Below are 19,392 nucleotides of genomic sequence, written 5' to 3'. Positions count from 1 at the left end.
TCACTGCCCTTTCTCACTCGGAAAAGGAGTCCTTCACTAGCAACCCGATCTATTGCTTTATTGGAGTGTTATCCCGGGAACGAGAGTCGTACAGACACAGAAGGGCTCCGGAGTAACCAAATTCCAGAAGCTGCGTGGTGCGGCACATATTTAAATCCGAACCCGAACGCCTGGCATCTTTCTTCCAAGAGGTAGTCTCCCTAGACAGGCGACTGTCACAGCATATGAATGCTGCCCTCAAAACGCCATTCACTCGAAGTAATTGACCGTGAGTTACCTGGACCTGGATACTACGGATGGTTAGAATTGATAAGGAGTTGACAGGTATCTCTACATGGCGGAACAAGCCCCGCTTCGAGTCCTCCTCATCGTCTCGGACAAGAATACATACTGGGAACAGTCTTGGTCTGCTTCGGAAGACACATGTCTAGTCGCTCTTGAGGTCCTCGAAGACAACAATTTACTGGAACCCACCGACCAACCTCAAGTAAGGCTGCTGGCAAAGCAAAAGTGGGGAATTCGTGTGTTCCTTGTATTTGATATCTGGAATACTTGCTATGATCCTGCCACGGGACGTCTACCGGCACAAAACAATCTTCCCGTTTCAATCGTTCGGCTAGGTCGAAAAACGCAGGCCTACCCGGCCGGCCCTCAAATACAGAACAGAGTGAATAAAGATATTGCCCAAGCTCACAATCTCAACGGTCCAGGTAGCCTCCCACCATTTGTTATAGATTATACCTTTGGACCACCGGAATATCTCAACCCACGAGATCCTTCCTTACTCCGGTGATCTCATATGCCATTGTTTCGTGTCAGCAGATATGGTTGAGCGTCATCGTTGTATATTCACAGGACTCTACCCCATCATATGGTTGCTGTGATCCAAAAGCGAGCACCCGTCAGGAGTTACTTGCGATAGCGGATGTCATTCCTGTGATGTCTGTAAGAAAATCATTTTAACCGTATTTCTGAATATTGAGTTCTATGTAGCCCCTTCTATTTCTTTTTAAAAGGAATTGATAGGGAGCCTTCTCCAAACAACAAGAGATCTCTTGGGCACTAGTCACTATATCGATCCTACTTCCTGGCACTAACATTGCACCAAAGCGTCCCCAGGTTCCTAATGTACGGTAAAATAATGTATTTACGGTAAAGCAAGGCCAATCCAAAATATATGGTCAACCTAGGAATGTATTTATGGGGTGTATATTTTCGAAAATCTTATTTCCAATCTAAATGACATTGTAGTATAGAATAACAAGAATTGTTCAACATGTGTGCAATGAATGTAAATGAGTGTAAGACGGTCGTAGATGAGAGATTTTGGTCAAATATTAGACAACGACGACGGTGCGGTTGAGTGCCTCCAGGAAAGGATATTGCGAAGCCTGAATTTCAAAGGATTAGCAAATTTTCGCCAGTATGTTTGTATGAAGTATAACTTACCCCAATCAATGTAGCATGAGCAACATTAATCTGAGCATTGCCAGCAGTAAAGCTGGAAGGCACGGTGACAGTGAAGTTCTGGTAAGGAGGCGTTGGAGATTCATGATACTCGGGCTTAAATGGTCCATTATAGAGGATAGTGCCCATGAACTCATCCGGGGAAGCGCAAGCCTGAGTTGCACAGGAGGAGATACCGATGGCAACGGCCATTTCCGTTGAACCCGTCAGGCTGTTCGGACGCTGGACCTGGACAACGATGTCGCTACCCTTGGAGAGCTGTTGGCCGGCAGTAGGAAGACCAATTCCTGCGTTCTGGGCCAGAGCAACTCCGGCGAAAAGGGCAAGAGAGGCGAAGAAGTTCATTTTGTTCAGAGGAAAGATGATATAGAATAGATATTCACAATGTAGATATTAGAGTTGGGGAATGTACGCGAAAGTATGTTGCGAGTTAAGATGAAAACTATCAAGGCGATCGCAAGCTATTTATCTCTATGAAATCTTCAGGCATCTCTTGAGATCTTGCATCTTGCAACCTGACTTTTTGGAGGAGTACTGGAGGTTTCAAGTTAACCATGGCCCATTGGTCAAGTCTCAACCAGGGCTGACCGCGCTGTGAGGTGATTCACCCTTCAAGGGCAACGATCTTCAGCGGAGGTGGAGCTCAACTGCCCACGTTGTCCAATCAAACGGGTCATCTGCCTTCTTCAAGTATCCCCTGGATCCAAATTTATTGACCCTGATGCGAGGATGGGGAGTTCTTTTTTGGACCTAACTTGATCCCTTCTAAGCCAGGGATCTTCGTCTTGGCGCGGATATTAGGTGCCGGCCGGCAATAGCAAGACTGTACCAACCCCCGCCACAATTTGAAGCTTGCGTGACACCTCATGCTTACCCGACCGAGTCCGCACACGATATCACCATCGTATCGTCTTGGCTGAGGCTTACTTACCCCGACGCGTGTTGTGGATTACCTTGAGTGATTATTCAACCTCCGCCGAGAAGAGCTCGATATGGCGCATTAGCTGACCGTCAGCTAATCCGTAGTTATTAGTCCACAATTGGCAGTTGCAAAAGGACTTCCAAGACATTTCAGGCCTCCTTTCCATTTGGAGAAATATTTTTCGTCCGCCTTAGATGGTTTTATTGGGTGCAATCGACAATTTCCAAAATAGATTTACCGTCAACTTTCAGTACAGGAACTCTCCCCCTCGTCAGCCGGAGGCCCCGGGGTCGCCACTCCACCTGTAGGAAACTTGGAGAAATAGCCTCCCCACGCGAATCGTTTGCTAATGGAATCTGATCCGTAGAGTCGAGGCTGGTCATCTATGATTTTTGATAATCTGAGGAAAGTTGACACGGACTTGCCGAGTTGACGGATCGCCTTACGATTGGACTCCCTAGACGAGGGGGAACGCACTGTAACTCAAAATGCGAGGGATTGAAGAACTTATTTAGGTATAGTAGTATAATACTGATGTATTTTGTAGGGAGAATCTGGTTCTATAAGTCTAGGGTGAAAAAAGGCCCTTTAAAGGGATGTTAGACTACTTTTTTGATGGCCATAAACGCTAGTGGAGGGATAAACTAGATACAGAACTGAATACAAAGATCAAGGACATGCGGTATAATGCAAACCGTTTCGGATCAAGAGAATCTGAATAAAATGTCAGTCTGACTCATGGAGCGACCTGTGTACTCAGGAATCGGCATTTTCACAAGTAGGTCTTCACAACCCGATCCTTCTCTCGCTCCAGGAACTGAGGGAAAGTGCCCCGCTCAATCTTCCACTCCTTCAACTTTTCCATGTCAACAAACTGGGAAAGGTCGCGCATAGCGAGCTGAACATAAATAAGAGGATTTTGCTGAATTTGCTCCTTGATCTCGTCGTCTGAAAGGTAGACCACCTTAAACTCCTTTCCCGTGGCTTGAGAGACATCCTTCAAAACCTCCTCAATTCCCATCAATTGGGATGCGATCTCAATTTCCTTCTCGTTGAACTGGATGGGATCAAGGACTGCAGCGGCAGCGAATTTGCCGATATCGTTGGGGTCGACCATGGGAAGCAGTGTATCCTTCGAATACGCGGTAGTGAAAGTTCCAGTCTCGACAAGCCCATTGTACATCTGAACTAATGGGTAGAGGTAATTGACCATGAAGTTTCCTGGTCGCAAAATAGTCCAGGTCTTGAAGCCTGCATTTCGAACTTCGGCCTCGATGGCTTTCTTTCCCAAAAGAACTGCTCCGACTGGACTCTTCGGGTCCCAGTGCTTAAGTGCTTCAGGATTGTTGGTGCCAAGGGCACTTGTGTAGATGATATGCTGGATTCCGACTTGTTTGGCGATGGAAATAACTCGCTTAGCTTGCTCGATTTCGGCAGTGGGGTGGGTGAAACTGGGCGATAGATTCAAGAAAAGAGTTGTGCAGCCAGACATGCTTTTCTTCAGGCTGTCTTGATTGTCGAAGCTGCCTTCGGTGATAGAGACTCCTTGAGATTGGAGGCTCTGGGCAGCAGGGGATGTGGGGTCTCGAGTAATTGCATGGACTTTGCCATGTTGAGAAATGTGCTGAATGAGGACGCCGCCTTGATTGCCGGTGGCACCGCAAACGAAAACAACCGGAGTAGACATGGCCGTTGAATTGTGGATGGGGAGTAGAATAAGGTGGTAGATATTTTGAAGATTCTGCTTTCATGAATAGACTACAAAGGCTTTTGTATCCTTTTATATGTTTCTTCTACCACATCCAAATACTGTGACTCAATTTCTATACTGACATCTCCGCTGGCCCCCAATTATTGCGGGTTTCCGCTCAATCAGGTGCATTCTGATTGGTGCGTAAGACCACCAGTTGCGGAATTCCGCTGGAGGCTTGTCGAGGCCCCACTCTGACGCTCGGCTTCTCAACCGAGCCTTACGATGCTCTTCTGCTCTGTTCCTGCAATATCGACATTCTCCCATGCAAAGATCCGTCAAAATGGCTCGTGCCTCAGCAGCTCCACCACGTCGCAAGTCTTGTGGGGCCTGTGTGGCTGCTAAGCGCCGCTGTGATTTAGCTGTGCCGTCTTGCTCTCGTTGTCGCCACCGGGTTATCGTCTGCGAGTACCCAGGTAGACAGGCATCGGCCAGTCAGGCATCTTCCGAAGCGATGAACTGTCCTATTAGAACTTCCCAACCGGCAGATTCTCCTGTCATGCCCATTTCTATCGAGAATATAGACTTCTCTCAAACGAGTATCACGGATATACTCGCTCCCGTGGACTCAGATTGGAACTCCATGAATGGCCTACAAGCCAACTTACCTCTCAATTCTTCTTGGGATTTGCTCGTCACATCAAATTTCGAGCTAGCCATGCCGAGGACAAAACCTCTGAGACCTCTTTCAGAGATTATCGCCTCGAAGCTGCAGTTCGCAGTCGATGTTCTCAAGAATGCGCCGAGCATGATGGTCCTTGAGACTCAGCTTCCTTGGTGCCATTCACAACTTTATAAAAAGTATATGCCCAGGGCAATGCAAGGTGAATTTATGCTCTACAATAAGTTAACAGGTAATATCATAAGACTAACTGATTTCCCCTAGATGCTTATTCCTGCTGCTCCCTGTACATGTCCAGGAATGAAACCAACACACCCGTTATAATGTCTTTACTGGATGCTCGAACCGACGACCTTTTATCTACTCCACAACCGACAACACTTATAGAGCTTCTCGCCCGTGCGCATGCTCTGCTTCTCTATCAAATAATGCGTTTATTTGCCGGTGATGTTCGCTCCCACGCAACTGCCAACGCTCTCTTCGGAACACTAGAGTCTACTGTGATTGATCTCTATGGAAATCTCTATTTCCCCTCGCCCTCAGAATCTAAAGAGCTGCTTCCACTATCCATGGATCCGATAATTGAGTTTTGGGAGTGGTGGATTGTACAAGAATCGGCTCGACGGACGATACTTCTTACGTTCTTTTTCATCCAGATATACAAAGTCTTACAAGGCAATCCTTCTGTGCACTGTGATGGAAAGCTTGGAATAACGTCGCATTCATGGTATCTCTCTGCACAACTGTGGAATGCTCAGAGTGCGTTTGACTTTGCAGTGGCTTGGGCAGAAAAGGATCACTTTGTTGTTCGTGACCTCGATTTCACTGCGGCCCTAGAGAATGCCCAACCGGATGATGTTGATCTCTTTGGGCGGATGCTTATGGTCACTTTACTTGGTATTGATGGTGCGAAAGCGTGGTTCTATTCGAAAGGTGCGATAATGTGAATGGTGGATGGCACTTAAGATATGTATGATAATGAACGATCATGATGCCTCTGGTAATTCTACTAACGTACAACTATTTTCTCAACACCCAGTTGACTATCAGATAGCTAATACAGAAGCCGGGAGTCTTAATACTTGATTGATTAAGGAGAGTAACAACTGCTGGAGATTCCACCACCGTTGCCGCCCTTCTTGTTGTCTCTTCCTACCTCCAGCTTGATTTATTTGCTTGCTTCCTGTCACCCCTTATAGAGAGGACCTCCTTGCTCTGTTCCTTCTTTTATTTTATTCCTAGACCGCGAGTGTCACAGGTATATCGCTCAAACTACTTCGTGCAGTTAGCTGGCTTCTTCCACTGCTTCATTGCGCAGGCTTTTCTTCCTCTAAATGGCTCAGGTCTGTTCCATCATCAAGCATTACTGAGGATGTATTGATTGCACTCGATAGATACAAGTGCACCATAAATGAAAGATAAATGAGTGAAGGACTGATCAAAGAAAGTCGAAACGTCTTCATAAAGGAAGGAGATGAGCCAAACACAGAACATGGTTTGAACGATCTATCTCGAAATCTGTAATCTAGAGACAGGGAAAGAAAAGGAAGAAGAGTAAGAAAAGGCCGACGAGTTCTTTATGAACACGACCGATATACTGAAAGAGAAGCACAATTCAAACAGGACACGGCAAAAGGTAGGAAGAATACCCACTCATCTCCATCTTCAAAGCGGTCGCAGCGTATCTATCGTAATAAAATTGTTGCCACAGTAGCCTGATTGTGCATAGTAGAACGAGAAATACTCAGGTGGAAGCCACAATATACATGTCCATACCACCTCCGTCCGACGTATTGAAACTGGAGTCGTGGAGCCCAGCCCGTGTGTGACCATGCATAAGCTTGCATTTAAACAGGGCCATATAGAGCCAATCTAAGCCCGATAGGCGTGGAGATCTGCTGAGTGGGGATCTGGCGACGCCAGCCACCAGACAGCACAAGGACTTAGGTCGGCTCAAGTTAGTACTTGTCCGCGGATGGCGACAGTTGAAGAAAAGGCCTCGAAAGCGGAGGCAAGCTAGAAAAGCCTCGAGAGCCCATTTTTTTCATTGGTCATTATATGTCGGAAGATAAGGAAGACAGTGAAGTCACGGGTGATCTCGCGATACTCATGTCTTGTCTTCCTCACATCTCTGTGCCTCCCTTTGACTCCGCACCGGGACCAATTGGCCCAACGTATCGGGTACCTGAAGAGGGGCTGGGCTACGCGAACATCAAAAGCAGCCACAAGCGAACAGCGGGGAAGCAGCAAGTTCTTTAGCCGTGTTCATAGCCCAGCCGCTGACGGCCAGTGAGGAAGACACGAGTGGAGCACGGCAACAGAGGCGGGAACTGCCCAGATTTCGGCAGCGATCTCAGTCCAGTACGCCCTCCGATTGGCCTCGACATTGGTGGTCCTTTCAGTCCTTCGATCCATTGTTCGTCCCGGCCAACCCTAGCGCGATCGGCCTCCACAGGACAATGCCATGCTGTCTTGCCAGTGTGCTGGCGTGAAGCTGCAAATTTGTGTCGTCGACCAGCCGGCACCAATGTTGAAAGTCACTTTCCCTTATTCAAGTTAATAGTTACGGAATAATTATACAGCATGAACATGATATTGCTGAGTACAAGGTGCTAAAAGGATCAAAGCCAGCGAAGCCAAAGCGACCCGTCCCGCGACCCACAGGATGAATACAAACGAAGACAAAGTGTATAAAAAAATTACCACCGACAAGGATCCCGTATCATTACAGGATTCAGATTTTCTGACGACTCGGTGAGATCTATGACTCCGCCATAACCCGCTTTAATCGAATCTCCAATCCCTTCGCGTTTGGAGGAAGATCAGCCCCATCATCATTCTGATCAAAGTACAATCGCCAAACCTCTCGCCCATCGACGATCCCTAACTGGGAATCTACATGCTCGCGGGTGTCATCTTGTTCCAACCGGACGGCCAAAAACCCCTCCCAGCCTTCTAGCGTCACATACTGTTCATCTTTGGTCCAATCGAATGGCCCACATACATGCCCCTCGGTATCCGGACGGCCGCCCCAGCGCATCTCGTGTGTCTTCGAGTCAAGGAAGACCCAGCGTAATGTAGGTGTTTCTTCACCAGTTACCGTCACCAAGCCGGATGTGTTATTAGGCTTGAAATCCGGGTGGGTAAAGAAGCCCCCATTGAAGGGCGCCATGGTGCTACCAGGTTGTTTGGTGATATACAGCTGTAACCGAGCCAGCCGAAAGCGATTGGTTAGTAGAGAACGCATTAAAAGCTGTGACCGCTGCATAATGGAACTTACTTTTCTATCCAGGCCCACCTGAATCTGAGCATTGTGTACTTGGCTTCGAAGCTCTGGAGTGCCCTGGTCTAGCGAACAGGTAGCTACAAGGTGGCAGCGCTGCTTGCGGTTCGTATTGCGTCGATTCTCGTCCTGATCCCGGGCACCCTGTGTTGCTTCATTGAGACCAATCATGGTCGGCAGCATAGCTGCCATCATGGCGATGCCTAGTACCATTGTAGAAGGTGAGGCGAGAGGACTGTGGGACAAATATTGAACCGCGAGAATACGATTCTTGATAATCGAGATTGGGAGGAAGAGCGGACCACAGGTTCAGGGTGCCGTCTGGTGATATGCTTTGGAAGATTTTGCGACACTAGTTTTGCATACCGGCGTATAACAGCTAAATACAGATTGCCTCTCAGCTCATCTAGTGGGGAAGCGCAAATGGCATCGAGTGGGTACGATGTAAGTGGATATACTTCCTGCAGTAGTTCCGACTGCAGAAGGCATTGTAGAAATCCACTTTCCCCATCCATTTCATCATCTATCTGCAGCTAACCCAACTCATCAAGATGTGGCCCCAATTAAAAAGAGCACAGGCTCCGTTTCAGCTGACGATGGAGCCTCGATGGCTGCGCAGATCATCACGAAACACCTATACCCAGCTTAAACCCGGTCCGCCACGGACTAAAGACTGTGAAGAATAACTCGGAATTACCCATAACTCCCCTGACCCATATGAAGTATTTCTCTCGCTCATTCCCTCGCATAGCCGGGTCGTTAGCCAGAATTCATTTCCTTCTATCTTGCTGAATTGCCGCCCTCCTAATAAGACCGATCCCCTCTCATCCTTATAATCCCCTTTTTACACAATGGCTGACAGGTATTTCCTCAATTTTTTGTTCCATTTCTCGAATTGCCTCTAGATTTCCCCCTTCTAGTCCGACTCCTGTCTTCCTCACCTCATCTATCCCTTCCTCTCCCTTCCCTGGGATATATGTCCAAGACAAAGACCAAGACCAAACTCAAGCCGAGACCCCCTCCCAATCCCAATCAGAATCGCAGAAGATCCTACGGCGAAGACAAGATGGCATCAGGGGTTGAACCGGATCCTGCCACTCTACCGCTACCAGCATCACCCACATCGTCACCCATACCACCACCGACAGAAGCCGAGAAGCAAGAGCAAGCAGCACAGCCAAAGAAAAATGCTAATACCCTCTCTTCTCTATCTCATAGTCAGACTACCGCTCGCCCCGAGGGCGGCCGCAAGAACAAGACCCCTGAGGAGGAAGTCACTGGTGTTGCCGACCAGGCTCTCGCCAACGCGGGCGACATGAAGCTACCCGGTCTCTCGCCCAAGGAAGGCGATGACAGCTCGTTGAAGATCAAAATCAGTTTGAACCTCCATGCCAAGGTTCGCTTGGATCTGGACGCTCAGATCTACGGTGATATCACCATCGGTCTGCTGTAAATATCACCAGCTATGATTGGATATACGATCCGGTATGTTGGATGTGGTCCTGACGCTATGACTTAGGACGAAATAAACCAATTTTCAATTTCTACGGAATCCCACTAAGAGGATAATAGGTCCATGCTGGTGCTTGGCTTGGCCGGGAATAGCATGTCTCCAGGCTTGGTAGAGCTACCGAGGTACTGCGATCCATCTACTGTCGCAAATCGATGAATGTATATAACGGAATGACTGAAATGGATTGGTGTTAAGCCATGACAAAGATCTATTTGATGATACGATCGTCTCTTCCAGCTTTTTAGATGCCTATATGAAAACCCAGAATAGTACAATGGAGTTATTGTAATATGGATGTATGCTACCTGTAAATATGCATGTGTATCGTCTATCGAAGGCTAAAGGGGGTTTTTTGGGGAAAATTGCACACACCATATCAATGGGACGCTGAATGAAAGAGAAGCAAATGAAACATTGGCTAGCTCACAAATTTCCTTGTTCTCGAACTCTAAAAATGGACAAAGCCATTGAAAACAAACTAGCCCTGAGATTCATACTAAGGGCTAAATGGAACAAAGACAGTCTCCATATAGTTCTTTGCTCCATCGAGAAAGCCATTCTACTTCAAGTAACCTAAAATAACTCAGAGACTCCTCGGCCCTTGGGCTTAAATAGGGCTAGAACTCCCAGATTATACTAACCACCAAAACCAGGTTTACTCTTTAGCTCCAAGTCCGAACTCAAACTGCATACATATCGTCTTCCAACCACATCAAGGCAAGAGACTACAAACGACCGTCATGACTTCCACCCGCGCTAACTTGTCTCCCCTAACAGAAGATGAAATTGACCGCTTTCTGAGAATACGGCGCGAGATATGTGACAAGCTTATAAGCTGGAACGTGAATCTCATAAGCGATCCAAGAATCAGCGGAACACTTTCTGACAATCTCAGACAACTGATGGAGCAGGACTTTACTGAGCTCACAACGCTACACAATAGAATTCGGGAGAGTTGGATCATGTCAGATGCAGATCGCAACGGCTGGAACACTTGCTGGCAGACAAAGGCCGATAGGATCCGTGAGTATATGCAAACATTGACCCGAGATCTTGCTAACCCACCTGCATATTATCATCAAGCTGAGCTTGCTGAGATGTTGAGTATACTGGCAGTCTGCATTGGCCACCTGCACTATCGCAAGCAAGTTGACGAGCATGTCCGACAGATGCGAGATGCGGCACAAGAGATGAACCATCGCCGTGCCACACAGGGTTACTTTGGACCTCATCTTGGAATTGTCTGGGATGAGCTTTTTGAATTGATGAATTGTGGGTGTGACTTTTGCTGGACAGGTTACTGACTGTAAAGCTGTTCATAGAAGGTCACATGAATTTGTGTTGTCTATGTCCTTGTTGTCAAAGGTAAGTGAATGCGATTCCTGATGGCTATTCCGCTAACTTAGTATATAATCAAAGAAGGGTCCATTGATACAGCATTAGCTTTATTTTCCGTTAGTAAATACTTCGAATTATCCATGGAGTTTCAAACTTCAAGTACAGTACAAAACCCCCTCCGTAGAAATATGATATGTTGGCCTCAGGCCGCAAGGCGGTATACCATCCGACCGGGGCCTCCACGAGCCCTCCACGAATTCACTACCGCAATCGAAAGCCCCGACCAAAACCCCCCGGTCCAATTCACATTCCTCTTGCAACCCTCACAATGGTTGCGCAATCACTTAGTTCGCTCCTGCAGCGAGCTACGATTGACGATCACGAGGAGGTCCTCAAGTCCTGCAACGAGACTCTCAAGAAGTCCAAGAACGACCAGAACGCTCAACACATCAAGGCGATCGCTTTGCTCAAACTCGACCGTTACGACGATGCTTTGCGAGTTTTTAAGACCGGAGATGATGCGCTAAAGCAAGCTGCTGGATTGGAGTATGCCTATGCGCTATACAAGTGTGGAAAGCTCGACGAGGCCCTTGACGCTGTTACCAAGTCTGGTGCGGGGAGGGGTGCTAGCCATTTGGAAGCCCAAGTGGTATGAATTGAGCCACATCATGGATTAAGCTGTTGAGCTTGTGCTAATCTGTTTGTCTGGTTATTAGAGCTACCGAGCTGAGAAATTCCGTCGCGCCGCAGATTTATATGAACAGCTGTCCCAAGATGGGTCGTCGCACCACGAGGCAAATGACCTCGGAATTAACTCATGGGCTACGGATGCTCAGCTGCAGTGGAAGGGAGAAGCAGAATACGTTCGCCACGATCGGCCATCGCGGGAGGATCTCGAGTCTTTTGAGACGGCATACAATGCGGCTTGCTTGACTATTGCCAAGGGTGCCTTCGCTCAAGGCGAGGTGCTTCTTAACCGCGCAAAGAGTGAGCATCGACAATCGCTGCTTCGAGTATATCAACCCTCTAACAATCTTCTATAGATATCTGCCAAACATCAGAGGACCTGACTCCCGAAGACCGTGCCGCCGAGCTGCTACCAATTGCTGTGCAGTACCTATACGTCTTGCTTCGGCTGGGAAAGACGGAACAAGCGGAGGCTCTGCTCGAGGAGATTTCGGTAGAAGAGTGAGTGAAAACTTCCCGTTTGAAATGGCTTGATCACTGTGACCAAAACGCTCACCATCGTTGTCGTGTTCATTAGTATCCCCGAACTATCCACGAAGAAGATCGCCCGCAACAACATCGTCCTTGCTCGCCAGACCAACATAAACCCTTTCATCCTCTACAAGGCTCTCCATGAGACGCCCGATTCGGTCAACAATGACCGTCTCTTCGATTGCCAGGACAACATCCTGGTCGGCAACTCGCACGCTGCCGATCTCCTGGTCCAGAAATACGATGGTATCATTCGATCCACGAACAAGGCGCTCTCAAAGAGCTCTTGCCCCTCCACCACAGCCGGCACCAACCTCCTCTCCGTGTACAATGCTGCAGCACAAGCTGAAGGCCAAACTGGACAAAAGGCTTTGAAGAAGATCCTCCCGCTCCTTGAACGCCGGCCGAAGGATCTGGGCTTGCTCCTTACCGTTGTCCAGCTCTACGTCAACGAGGGCAACACCACCTCTGCAATCACCGCCATGGAACGATCTCTACAGGCCCTGGAGGAGTCCATCTCCGAAGCAGACCAAGATGCTCGCTTCAACCCTGGCTTGTTGAGCGCTCTGGTCTCATTGTACCAGCTTGAGGGCCGGAAACTCCAGATCCGGTCTACCCTTGCACAGGCTGCCGCATACTGGCGCAAGAAGCCCAATTCTCCTGCATCTCTCCTTCGCGCCGCGGCCACCTCCCTTCTCCACTCGGACGATCGGGCGGATTTGACCACCGCAGGTGACCTGTTCAAGGCACTCTACCAGCAAGACTCCAGCGACCGCGTCGCGATCGCCGGCTACGTGGCATCCCAAGCAACTCTCAACTACTCACAGGTGGAATCTCAACTCGAGCAGCTCCCCGAAGTGAGCGAGCTTGTCGCAGACATTGACGTGTCCGCCCTGGAGTCCGCAGGTATCATGCCCTCCGCTACATCCGCCGCAGCTGCCGCCGCATTCGCCGGTGCCCGCAAGCGCACTGCCGCGGACAAGGAAGCCCGTGCTGTGAAGCGTGTGCGCAAGTCCCGGTTGCCCAAGGACTATGACCCGGAGAAGAAGGCCGATCCCGAGCGCTGGCTGCCTCTGCGTGACCGGTCTTCTTACCGGCCCAAGGGTAAGAAGAACAAGCAGCGTGCTGCTGATCGGACTCAGGGTGGACCCGTGAATGAGAAGGCTGAAGAGTCTCCTGCAGCTGTGCAGCAGAAGGCTGGTGGTGGAGGTGGAGGTGGTAGCTCGAAGAATAAGAAGAAGAAGGGGAAGCGGTAGTGGGATGTCCTGGCCAAGTCTTCTGTGAAGGCTTGGAGAGCGGTGTATTATTTCAATGCATAGATGAATATCAAGAAAAAGACTTGTGTCTGCAATGCAGAAATTAAATCTTATTGCATGGCCCAGTAACAATGTTGAATTCCCACCGAATTCACAAGAGAACCTTAAGACATGGACCATAAAGACCTAAACACAAGATATCCCATAAAATGCATCCCGAATCCCGCTCGTAACATGATCCCGTAATGATATCAGATAGAAACAAAACCATCAGCTGAACTCAGATACCCATAAAAGATATCACCATCCAACACATAAGCCCGAAAATCACCAACCCCACAATATCACATCTCCAATCATCACATCAACCCAACGGCGTCCGGATCGTCCCACACTGTCGATCATAATGATCAAAGATCATACGCATGAGCTTCAAATCATCTAGGGCATCTTCCGCGGTAGTCTTCGCCTCGACATTCGAGTCCCCAGCATCACCGACCAGATACGCATGCATAGCCAGGAACTCCTGCTCATAAGTTTCCCTAGCGGTACTCACGTACTCGGTGCGCTTCAGTCGCGGACGAGTCTGTGCATGTCCATTCACAACACCATTGCCATTGCCATTGCCATTGCCGTAGCCATTAACATGACCATTCCCAACCTTCCCATCCCCAGAATCATAAACAGCCTCCTCAACAACAACCCTAACAGCAACACCCTCCCCGCCCACACCCACACCCGAAAAATCATACAAAACACTAACACTCTTCCTCTCCCCGTACACCGTCAAATGCGCATCCCACCTGGGCACACCATCAACACCGGCCTCATACACCAACGTAAACGGCTCCGGCACACCACGACTATCATCCGTGTAATGGAACATGGCCGAGTAAAACGGCTCGATAATAGAGATATTCGACACCGCGTCCGGAAAGCCCAGACTCTCGCGGATCAGCGACAGATCGTGGCCGCCGAGCGTACCCAGGAAGAGGCAGAAGGCTTCGCGGTCGCGCGTGAGGTCCTCGTTTGAGCCGAAGATGTCGGCGAGGAGGGCGTGGATGCGTGCTGGGCGGGCTGTTGAGGAGGTAGATGGGGCGAGTGAAGATGGGAGAGCGGCATTGCCGTTGATGTATCCGGTTCCTGGAGTGTTTGGTGGCACGGGTGTTGTGGAGGGGCCGGTGATATTCCGGCAACGGGCGTAATAGACTCGTCCTAGAGATGAGAGTTCTTTTTTGAAGATTTCTGTGAAACAGGGTGCGTAGCGGCGGGCACAGCCTACGAAGACTTTTGGACCTGTAGTGGCGTTGTTTGCGTTTGCGACTGTATTGTCTGGCGAGGATCTTGCGGCGCCTTTTTTCCGCGCGTCGCGGACTCGACGGAGACCGTGGATGCTTAGGCTTAGGGGGACTTCGACCATGACGTGTTTGCCTGATTCCAGGGCGGCCAGGGTGTATTGTTCATGGTGGTCGAAGGGGAGGAGGTTGATTATTAGGGTTACGGCTGGGTGGTTGATGACTTCGTCTGGGTTTGTTGTTGTTTGTGGGATGTGGTCTGCGTGCTTTTGGGTATTTTGTTCGAGAGTGTTGGAGGTTGTGTGGATGATGGTGAGGGTGTAGTGGTTTGGGAGGGAGGATAGGATTGAGGTGTAGATTGATTCGGTGGCGGTGGTGGCGCCTAGGATGCCGACATGTAGGACTGGAGGGGTGGACATGATGATGATGGTATGAGAGGAGGTTGTAGACCACGCTGGGTCATTTGGAGAAGAGAGATTGAGGAGAAGAGGAAGATTCTTGATCGAAAGTTGATGTGGCGATCAAGGGGGAGAGCTGGGGGGAGGTGTATGTGGAAGAGAGTTTAAAGAACGCGAGAAGTCTTTGTTTGATATGAAAACCAGGGCGATGAAGAAAAGACAAGAAGAAGATTCTTCGAAATCTGCCAGAAAAATATTCATACCCTAGCACCTAATAATCAAGAGAAAAATCCTCATTCTAATCATCTGCCATTATGAAATTTCCCAGCTGGCCATTCCACCGGCGCATGCCAGTTGTGTGTGACATCAGTGGGTTCACATTGCCGCCCAGTCAAGGAGGGCCGTAAAAGTGTGAAGAAGAGGAGCTCTTTGGTTGGACCGAAATCTGTCCACCAAATAGATCGTGGCGCTCGATCTGGGGATATCCTGCCGAACCCGATCCTTCCGATGCAGGCGTTGTCGATCTGTACCACGCGCGTTGGGCTGATGAATGGAGAGAATGAGGTGGGGGAAGAGGTAAGTAAGGGGAGGGATGACATGTTGGAATGTCGGTCAGTCGTGGCGTTAGAAGAAAATAGGGGATTATCAATATGGAGAGTTTAGATATACTAGTTATGAAGTGAGAAGATAGATATTAGTATAGGATAGAATATGCTCATGATATAGTTCAAGAGGTTCTGGAAATTAGAGTGGAGTGAGTGGGCCTTGGAGCTCTCGAGCACATGAAGCTAGGACGGATGGGAGTAGCGCTATAGCAAGAAGATTATTATTGAAGAAGTTGATTAGGGAGATAGTCCACTTGATTAAAATTAAAAGATGAAAAAGGCATACATCTATGTAATATTGAGTATCTTTTCTTCCCAGTCTAGCTACCTAGTATGTAGTCACTATGAGCATCCTCAGGCTACTAGACGTATGCAGATAAGTAGGACTAGCATTGGGATAGCCTACCTTATTTGAACCACCAGAGTCTGGAGTAGAGCTATAAACGATAGTCTACTATACTATTGTACTATACTATAGTACACAATAATATAGAATACTATTACACAAGAAACCCCCTGACAATATTTCACCTCGTATCCCCCCCCCCCCCCGTTCTACACAGCCGAGAAAAGCTGCCTGGCCCCTCCTCAGCCTCAGCCATGCCTCATCGGGTGTGGTGTTTCTCCATCAGCTGTCGTCATCTTGTCATTTTTTGTCTTTCTGTCTGACAAGCTCCCCCCGTGGACTCCTTTATCTCATCTCTTTCCCTGTTCACTTTTTTCAACATGGGTGTAAGTGTTCAGATCATCGTTTCTCCTCTCTCCCCCCTCTCTTCACCCCCCCACTTGAAACCCACCAAACTGACCACGAATCCCCCGTTGCTCTCTCCAGTTCGCCGCAAAGCTCGCTGCCGCACAGCAAAACCAGAATCAGAACCAGAACCCGGCGATGTCGTCGAATTCAGGTAACTCGGGCACGTATGGCGGTGCTCCGCCATCTGGATATACTGGAGGCCCTCCACCTGCAGCATTGCGCCCTGGTGGATACGTAAGTCGAGAGTCCGATCACCTGTTCACTCATTGTCATCCCATCTCGACGTCATTTGTAGAAAAGCAAGAAGTTGACAGTTCTACTGTAGCAACAGCAGCCGCAGGGACAACAGCAACAGCAACCCTCGCAGTACCAGGCTTACCCTGGATCTCCTCCACCTGCTCAGGGATCGGTAAGCTTCTTCTTCTCTTGATCTCCATCTCTCTTCCTCGTCACTCTCTCTCCCTCGCTCTCTTACTGTACTCCACATTATTATTACCCCTCCACGCTGCTCTCCCGCGGAACCATCCCTCCCCCTCCTCTTTTTTTCTCTCTCACCCAGCGCTCTGGTCCCATCAACCACCCACGGAAATCCAAAAAAAAATCTCTTCCGAAAATCCACTATGTCGGGTCATTATTACCCACAAGGTCAACCTCCGTACGGCGGCTCACCTGCTCAAAACTACCAGCCTTACAACGCTCCCTCGCCGGCGCCTTACTCGAGGGCCCCTCCGCAACAGCAACCGCCTTACCCCGCACAGCAACAGCAACAGCAACAAGGCTACTCGCGACCTCCACCGCCGCCACCCCAAGGTCAGCCCTATGGATCTTCGGGATCGGCGTACCCTGGACAGCAACCGCCTTACCCTGGTCAACAATCACAATCACCTTACCCTGGTCAACAGTCGCAGTCGCCCTACCCAGGACAGCAACCACCTTACCCTGGACAACAATCTCAATCGCCGTATCCTGGACAACAGCCACCTTATCCTGGACAGCAGCAGCAGCAGCCTTCCTATGTACAGATGAACCCTCACACGTGCCTTGCGTTGATTATTTTGCGCCGTTTACTTCTACGCTGAACACAGATCTAGTTCATTTCAGATGATAAACAGCTAACATTCGCGTTTAGAACCAGGCACCTTATCCTCCTCAGGGTGGCCCCGGTGGTGCTCCTCAAGGTGCGCCGTACGGCGGCCAGGGACGCCCTGGTCCCTCGCCCGGACCTCAGGGTGGACAGCAATATGGCGCGCCCGCTGGTCAGTATGGAGCTCCCGGCGGCGCCCCTGGACCTCAGGGTGGACCCGCGACACCACAGCAGATCGATGCCTATCGTCGTCTGTTAGAGGATACTATCCGAGAGAAGCAGCTGCAGAGATTCTATCCTCAGGGATCCAAGGCCCTGGATGGTCTCGTTCAATTCCTCGGCAATGAAGCCCCCGGCCGGCTGCAGCGCATCGTGCATGAGCTGAATGTGCCGATGGAAGTGGCCACTGATCTGATGAAGCTCGCACTGTTCGATATCATTCTCTACGTGGATGACAGCGGATCCATCGAATTCGAAGAGAAGGGTCTTCGCAAGGATCAGCTGCGACAGATTCTGAGTATCGTGGCGACCGTGGCCTCGACTTTCGACCAGGACGGTATTGAGGTGCGCTTCATGAACTCCATGGAGGAAGGTCACGGAATCCGGAGCCCCGATGATGTGGAGCGTCTCGTCTCTCGTGTCCGCTTCTCCGGCCTGACTCCTCTGGGCACCAGTTTGCGCCAGAAGGTCGTGGACCCCTTGGTCGTCGGCCCCGTTCGTTCCGGTCGTCTCCAGAAGCCCGTGCTCATCATCACTATTACTGATGGCCAGCCCGCGGGTGAGGCGCACAGCACCGTTCGTGATACTATCAGCTACGCTGTCCGCGAGGTTCAGCGGGCTCAGTACAGCACCGGTACCGTCAGCTTCCAGTTCTCGCAGGTCGGTAACGACACTCGTGCGCGGGAGTTTTTGGCGGACCTTGACGAAGACCCGGAGATTGGACAGTTGATTGACTGCACATCGAGTAAGTTACACAAGGTGGTGATTGTAAAGGTGCTGTCAAATCATGGATCAGACTGACCCATGTGATTTTCTAGACCTTGAGGTTGAGCAGGATGAGATGTCCCGAGCTAACCCACCCGTGCACTTGACTCGTGAGCTCTGGGTACGTTTTCCACGGGTTGCATCTGATAATGTCCCCTCGTTTCAGTACTAATCTGATATCTATAGTGTGCCAAACTTATGCTGGGTGCTATCGACAGCTCCTACGACACCAAGGACGAGAAAGCTGAGAGGCGCAACAACCCCGGTGGCCCTCCTCAGGGACCTCCCCAGGGCTCGTATGGCGGAGGTGGCTATGGCCAGGCACCTCCTCCCCAGGGTGGCTACAATGCTCCCCCCTCGGGCTATGCTCCCAACTCGTATAACCAGCAGCCCGGTTATCCCCCACAACAGCAGCAGCAGCAACAGCAACAGCAACAGCCTCCCTACCCAGGTGCCAACCGAGGCAACCCTGGTGGATATGGCCAGCCCCCGCAATATGGATACGGTGCTCCCCCACCCGGTGGACCAGGAGGTTATCCCCCCGCAGGAGGTTATGGACAGCAGCCACCCCGTCGGTACTAGGATTGAAGGGAAAGGGATAAATAAACAAAGGCCTTGAAAGGTACAGGCATGACGTCACGGACTGCTATCCCTTTGCGAGCTTTGATTCTTGGCGTGTTTTGTTTCACTATGGTTGCCAGAACGGATTAGTTCTGCATTCAGTATTCTTATGCACACTCTGGATAAGCTCTTCACAAATTGTATTTTTGCTTCGTTTTGGTGTGTCTTTGCATGGAGAATCATAATCATGCCTTAGGATAGGTTGGGCGGGATGGATGAATGCAATGCAGTTGACAGGATGAGATCATGGATGCCGTATTCTGGTGAGAATTAATGGCCTAC

The 19,392-nt window shown here is 49.7% G+C and overlaps 10 protein-coding genes across 10 annotated transcripts; 6 read left to right on the top strand and 4 right to left on the bottom strand.

The window, feature by feature from the left end:
- Positions 1-334: 334 nt before the first annotated feature.
- Positions 335-793, top strand: N7496_008472 (uncharacterized protein; the record flags this gene model as incomplete). The annotated part of the gene is made up of 1 exon (XM_056701391.1): positions 335-793. One exon carries the CDS (start codon positions 335-337, stop codon positions 791-793), a length of 459 nt encoding a protein of 152 aa, XP_056553454.1.
- A 544-nt stretch (positions 794-1,337) lies between these two features.
- N7496_008471 (uncharacterized protein) lies at positions 1,338-1,812 on the bottom strand (the record flags this gene model as incomplete). The annotated part of the gene is made up of 2 exons (XM_056701390.1): positions 1,338-1,391; positions 1,450-1,812. 2 exons carry the CDS (start codon positions 1,810-1,812, stop codon positions 1,338-1,340), a joined length of 417 nt encoding a protein of 138 aa, XP_056553453.1.
- Positions 1,813-3,161: 1,349 nt separating this feature from the next.
- On the bottom strand, positions 3,162-4,076 carry N7496_008470 (NmrA/HSCARG family protein; the record flags this gene model as incomplete). The annotated part of the gene is made up of 1 exon (XM_056701389.1): positions 3,162-4,076. One exon carries the CDS (start codon positions 4,074-4,076, stop codon positions 3,162-3,164), a length of 915 nt encoding a protein of 304 aa, XP_056553452.1.
- A 721-nt stretch (positions 4,077-4,797) lies between these two features.
- On the top strand, positions 4,798-5,708 carry N7496_008469 (uncharacterized protein; the record flags this gene model as incomplete). The annotated part of the gene is made up of 2 exons (XM_056701388.1): positions 4,798-4,963; positions 5,026-5,708. 2 exons carry the CDS (start codon positions 4,798-4,800, stop codon positions 5,706-5,708), a joined length of 849 nt encoding a protein of 282 aa, XP_056553451.1.
- Positions 5,709-7,522: 1,814 nt separating this feature from the next.
- On the bottom strand, positions 7,523-8,257 carry N7496_008468 (uncharacterized protein; the record flags this gene model as incomplete). The annotated part of the gene is made up of 2 exons (XM_056701387.1): positions 7,523-7,963; positions 8,042-8,257. The coding sequence occupies 2 exons, from the start codon at positions 8,255-8,257 to the stop codon at positions 7,523-7,525; spliced, it is 657 nt and encodes a 218-aa protein (XP_056553450.1).
- Positions 8,258-9,110: 853 nt separating this feature from the next.
- Positions 9,111-9,497, top strand: N7496_008467 (shikimate dehydrogenase substrate binding domain family protein; the record flags this gene model as incomplete). The annotated part of the gene is made up of 1 exon (XM_056701386.1): positions 9,111-9,497. One exon carries the CDS (start codon positions 9,111-9,113, stop codon positions 9,495-9,497), a length of 387 nt encoding a protein of 128 aa, XP_056553449.1.
- An 800-nt stretch (positions 9,498-10,297) lies between these two features.
- N7496_008466 (uncharacterized protein) lies at positions 10,298-10,861 on the top strand (the record flags this gene model as incomplete). Its single annotated transcript, XM_056701385.1, has 1 exon — positions 10,298-10,861. One exon carries the CDS (start codon positions 10,298-10,300, stop codon positions 10,859-10,861), a length of 564 nt encoding a protein of 187 aa, XP_056553448.1.
- A 362-nt stretch (positions 10,862-11,223) lies between these two features.
- On the top strand, positions 11,224-13,369 carry N7496_008465 (signal recognition particle subunit SRP72; the record flags this gene model as incomplete). The annotated part of the gene is made up of 4 exons (XM_056701384.1): positions 11,224-11,544; positions 11,612-11,882; positions 11,939-12,083; positions 12,160-13,369. The coding sequence occupies 4 exons, from the start codon at positions 11,224-11,226 to the stop codon at positions 13,367-13,369; spliced, it is 1,947 nt and encodes a 648-aa protein (XP_056553447.1).
- Positions 13,370-13,733: 364 nt separating this feature from the next.
- Positions 13,734-15,083, bottom strand: N7496_008464 (Gfo/Idh/MocA family protein; the record flags this gene model as incomplete). Its single annotated transcript, XM_056701383.1, has 1 exon — positions 13,734-15,083. One exon carries the CDS (start codon positions 15,081-15,083, stop codon positions 13,734-13,736), a length of 1,350 nt encoding a protein of 449 aa, XP_056553446.1.
- A 1,958-nt stretch (positions 15,084-17,041) lies between these two features.
- rfeF (uncharacterized protein) lies at positions 17,042-19,071 on the top strand (the record flags this gene model as incomplete). The annotated part of the gene is made up of 4 exons (XM_056701382.1): positions 17,042-17,437; positions 17,551-18,469; positions 18,543-18,610; positions 18,676-19,071. 4 exons carry the CDS (start codon positions 17,042-17,044, stop codon positions 19,069-19,071), a joined length of 1,779 nt encoding a protein of 592 aa, XP_056553445.1.
- Positions 19,072-19,392: the final 321 nt, after the last annotated feature.

This window comes from Penicillium cataractarum (genome assembly GCF_028827025.1).
Source record: "Penicillium cataractarum strain IBT 29864 chromosome Unknown utg000007l, whole genome shotgun sequence".
NCBI lineage: Eukaryota > Fungi > Ascomycota > Eurotiomycetes > Eurotiales > Aspergillaceae > Penicillium > Penicillium cataractarum.
Note: the sequence above shows the minus strand (reverse complement) of the source record. Positions and strands in the feature narration are given on the sequence as shown.